Source organism: Sphaeroforma arctica (genome assembly GCF_001186125.1).
Source record: "Sphaeroforma arctica JP610 unplaced genomic scaffold supercont1.1833, whole genome shotgun sequence".
Classification (NCBI taxonomy): Eukaryota; class Ichthyosporea; order Ichthyophonida; genus Sphaeroforma; species Sphaeroforma arctica.
Genome location: NW_014038725.1, coordinates 1 through 4,679, shown reverse-complemented (window position 1 = coordinate 4,679; position 4,679 = coordinate 1). Strand labels below are relative to the sequence as shown.

The window sequence follows — 4,679 nt, the reverse complement described above, 5'->3', positions numbered from 1 at the left end:
CCTTGATGCTGCGGGTGTTCATGTCCAGTAACATCTTGACGCGTGGCCATAGTAGCATTTCTAAGCCCTGGTGGTATCGTTCGAGTGCTGGCATGCAGCGTGCGTGAGCCAGTTTCTGGTAGTAGTGTATTATGCGTATGCAGAGCAGTACTCCGATGGTGTCTGTATGTGTGGGGATCCCACGCAAGGGGGGGTTGTTGGTTAATTCACTTTGCACACACTTATATTGTATATGTAGTATGTTTGCCCATTCATGTCCTGTGTACTATGCCTGCCATCCGTGAGTAAACGTACTATACGTAAACAAGTAAATATAGCGCAGTCGTGTACGTCATCGGAAGGCGTTTGAGATTGCGCATGGGTCAGTGTAGATACACCGGAGACTATTCACTTACAGTAACGGATTGAAGCTCAGCATAAACGGGTCATGCCCACACATACCGAATGAATTGGTGAGCATATCCCGTAGGTTCTCCTGAAACAGCTGCAGTGATTTGCCCATGACGGCTTTGAATATCTCTAACGTGCCTGCGCTACTTTTCACCTGCAGGAATCAGAATGGCAGCCAGACATGCGGACACTTAGATGGGCTGTTGTGTATACGAAAGCGCATGCTAAAGTAACAGAGAGCATACCGATCTCACTCACATGATCTCACTTACATAGACGTGTATCTATGATCCCACTTACATGGACGTGTATATATGATCTCACTTACATGAACGTGTATATATGATCCCACTTACATAGATGTGTATATATCCCAAACACTCGCTAGTAGGACCGTGTGACTGTAACAAGCAAGGACCGAATGGGGGTATATGTGTATGTGCCAGACAGGTGGGTTAGTAGGACCGTGTGACTGTAACAAGCAAGGAGAGACGAATGGGGGTATATGTGTATGTGCCAGACAGGTGGGTAAGTAGGACCGTGTGACTGTAACGTGCAAGGAGAGACGAATGGGGGTATATGTGCATGTGCCAGACAGGTGGGTTAGAAGGACCGTGTGACTGTAACAAGCAAGGAGAGACGAATGGGGGTATATATGTATGTACCAGACAGGTGGGTTAGTAGGACCGTGTGACTGTAACAAGCAAGGAGAGACCAATGGGGGTATACGTGTATGTGTCAGACAGGTGGGTGGGAGAGAGCAAGGACAAACCTCCCCATCAAACTAACGCCAAGTAGGGCGATCAGCAAAGACCGTTGGCATATACGGATTAAAATTCGTTTACGTATACTGATTGGCACAAACGGACAGTGTATACGGAGTAGAATTCATTTACGTATACTGATTGGCATAGAAGGATAGTATGTCCAGGAACGTACAAACTGGCCCACCAGATGACGGCATATCGAAACTTTACACCTCTAAACGTGGTGGCAGGAGTGCACGCCTCACACAGATGCTCTTGTGTTGGTCTGTCACACAGTAACCTCAACAGATGCTCTTGTGTTAAGTCTGACACACAGTAACCTGAAGCACATGTGCGGACTATTTTTTACCAGAGACACGGCATGGGAGCAGACCTGGTGGTAGAAGAGATCAGGTACACGTGCACACAATTATGACTATGTACAGAATGGGGATAGCACACTACACACAGGACATGCATCCTCATAAGACACCCAGCACGCACACCTAGTAACAACTATCCAACCTCCATCACACACCTGAGAGAATAAGGCACTACACACAATACATGCATCATCATATTACACCCAGCACGCACACCTAAGTACCAACTATCCAGCCTCCATCACACACCTGAAAGAATAAGACACTACACACAAGACATGCATCATCATATTACACCCCACAGGCACATCAAGTAACAACTATCCAACCTACATCACACACCTGAAAGAATAAGACACTATACACAATACATATATCATCATAGTACACCCCACAGGCACATCAAGTAACAACTATTTAACCTCCATCACAAACCTGAAAGAATAAGGCACTATACACAAGACATGCATCATCATATTACACCCCACAGGCACATCAAGTAACAACTATCCAACCTACGTCACACACCTGAAAGTATAAGACACTATACACAATACATATATCATCATAGTACACCCTACACACAATACATACATCATCATATTACACCCAACACGCACACCTGAAAGAGCACGACACTACACACCAGCACGCACACCACATAACAACTGCCCAACCTCCATTACACACCTGAAAGAACTGGACTATAAACAGGTATTCGTGACAGGAGTTGTCTAGGATAGCGAAGTTGTAGGACCGGAAAAGCTTCTCTATGTAGAACTTCTCATTCATCTTCGCAGCAACGTGTGGGATGATGACTGTCTCCTCTAACTTGTCGAGTATCTGAGGGGCGGAATAGACTGTTGTAAGCAACAGACCCCTCACAACCAGACGGGTACAAACAAGCACAATTCAGACGGGTACAAACAATCACGGTTGAGATGTTAAGGTAAGTGAGCCCATATAGCCGTGCGAATGGATTGCACACGAACAACGCACAGATATTTGTAGATATGGACACGCCGGGAGTATAGAGATAATAAGTTGACTGTGGATCACAGACCTCCAATGTGTTGATAAAATACTTGTTGTGGTGTTGGCTTGGACACAATGTTCGCATGCATATATCAACATACTATATATAATATATAGAACATGCGTGAATTAAAAATAAAATATATGCCTGAATATTAATATATAATATGTATGATTCAATATATAGAACATGCATGAATTGGAAATTATATATGTCGGAACACAAATATATAATGCGTCTGAATCAATATATTAGATATGTATAAATATCTATATGTATGGATGGATATATAAAATACATACCAGTGTCTATATGTACGGATGGATATATATATTATGAATAAATAAACGTAATATGTATAACAAATATTTTATGTATAACAAATATATAAAATAGTATTTTAATACATTGTAGTAAATATATATAAAATCTATGAATAAATACTTTCAATATATAGAATATATATGTCAAGATGTATGGATAAACGCATAAATAACACATGAAGAAATGTATAAACTATGTATAAATAAATATGCTAAGTATGTATGAATAAACACTTTATGTATCAATGGGCAAATAATGTCAGTGTAGTGTATTTTACCTACACGCACACATGCATATATCAGCATAGAATTAAATACTTGCAGGTATATGCAAATGCGAATGAAATAAAAAGATAACGAAACGATCATATACATATATATACTTCACATCGTCACAAAAGACATACATGTACACACACACTGCCACACGCACAGACCTATACACACACTGCCACACGCATAGTCATACACACACACACAGTCACACGCGCAGGAAGACACTTCCGCTGTCATATGCAAGCAGAAAAACAACAACAACGCCTCCAGTGCCGCATAAACCCTAAACCCTCTCACAAAGACACAGAGACACAATCGCTTGAACCTGAAGCACACACCTGCGCCCGTTCGCCCAAAGTGAAGACGTTCTGTTTCTGCGCCAAGCGAGAAGTGAGGAACATGCGCTTGGTGCCCTCGGGAGTGCCGATAAGATCATCCTTATCAGCCACCTCGTCAATCTAAATAAGGATAAGATGACCAGGGCAATAAAAATGGGACACATCAGGACAGTATTAATTGGAACACATAAGGTCAGTAATAATAGGAACACACATATTAATTGGGACACATTAAGACAGTATTAATTGGGACACATTAAGACAGTATTAGTTGGGATGTGGACAAAGAACGAGTGTTCAAGGGACATGTGCTAAGCGTTGGACTAGTGCTGGACCAGTGGCCCTGGGAACACGCTACTACAGAGGCACACAAGCACAGACCAAACAACACAGGAGAGACGATTACAAACACAACATAATTGAAACATACATGTCTTATCACAGTCACACAGGAGAGACGATTACAAACACAACCCAATTGATACATACATGTCTTATCACAGTAACACAGGAGAGACGATCACAAACACAACATAATTGAAACATACATGTCTTATCACAGTGGACCATAAACCCTAAACCCTAAGACACCCACACATACTCCTAATGCGGTCAGCTTCTTCAGATACTGCTTGAAGAGCGAGAAGTAGATTTTCTGAAGCGTGTCGACGTACACGGCACACATCTCCTGCGCCACCGATCGGTTGTGTTTCTTATAGAACTACGGACAAGAGTGGGTGACCAGTGGTAGGTAGAATATGAGACACTAGAACAAGAGTGGGTGACCAGTGGTAGGTAGAAAATGACACACTAGAACAAGAGTGGGTGACCAGTGGTAGGTATAATACGAGACACTAGAACAAGAGCGGGTGCTTCCTCTTGATCATAAACCTCAAAACTTTGCTTTCATTGAGATCGACTGAATCAGTCTCAGCTGAAAGAGAAAAGACACACGAGCGCAATACAGGACCTCAATTGCAGAAATACAGCGACAGAAGGATATGTGCACATGGACGCAATGAGCATGAACACATAGCTACCTACGAGTATATACGCTATACGCCTGCACACACAGGTATATGTACCGGTTTACTGAGGATATGCATGTAATATATACATTCACATATGAACATAATATATATAAAATATAAAATATATTATAAATAAATGTATATAAATATATATAT

General features: G+C 41.8%; 1 protein-coding gene across 1 annotated transcript; it reads right to left on the bottom strand.

Annotated features, from left to right (window-relative positions):
- Positions 1 to 391: 391 nt before the first annotated feature.
- On the bottom strand, positions 392 to 3,612 carry SARC_11706 (hypothetical protein; the record flags this gene model as incomplete). Its single annotated transcript, XM_014294201.1, has 3 exons — positions 392 to 544; positions 2,210 to 2,362; positions 3,493 to 3,612. Coding segments are annotated over 3 exons (426 nt in total), but the record flags the coding sequence as incomplete, so codon positions are not given.
- Positions 3,613 to 4,679: the final 1,067 nt, after the last annotated feature.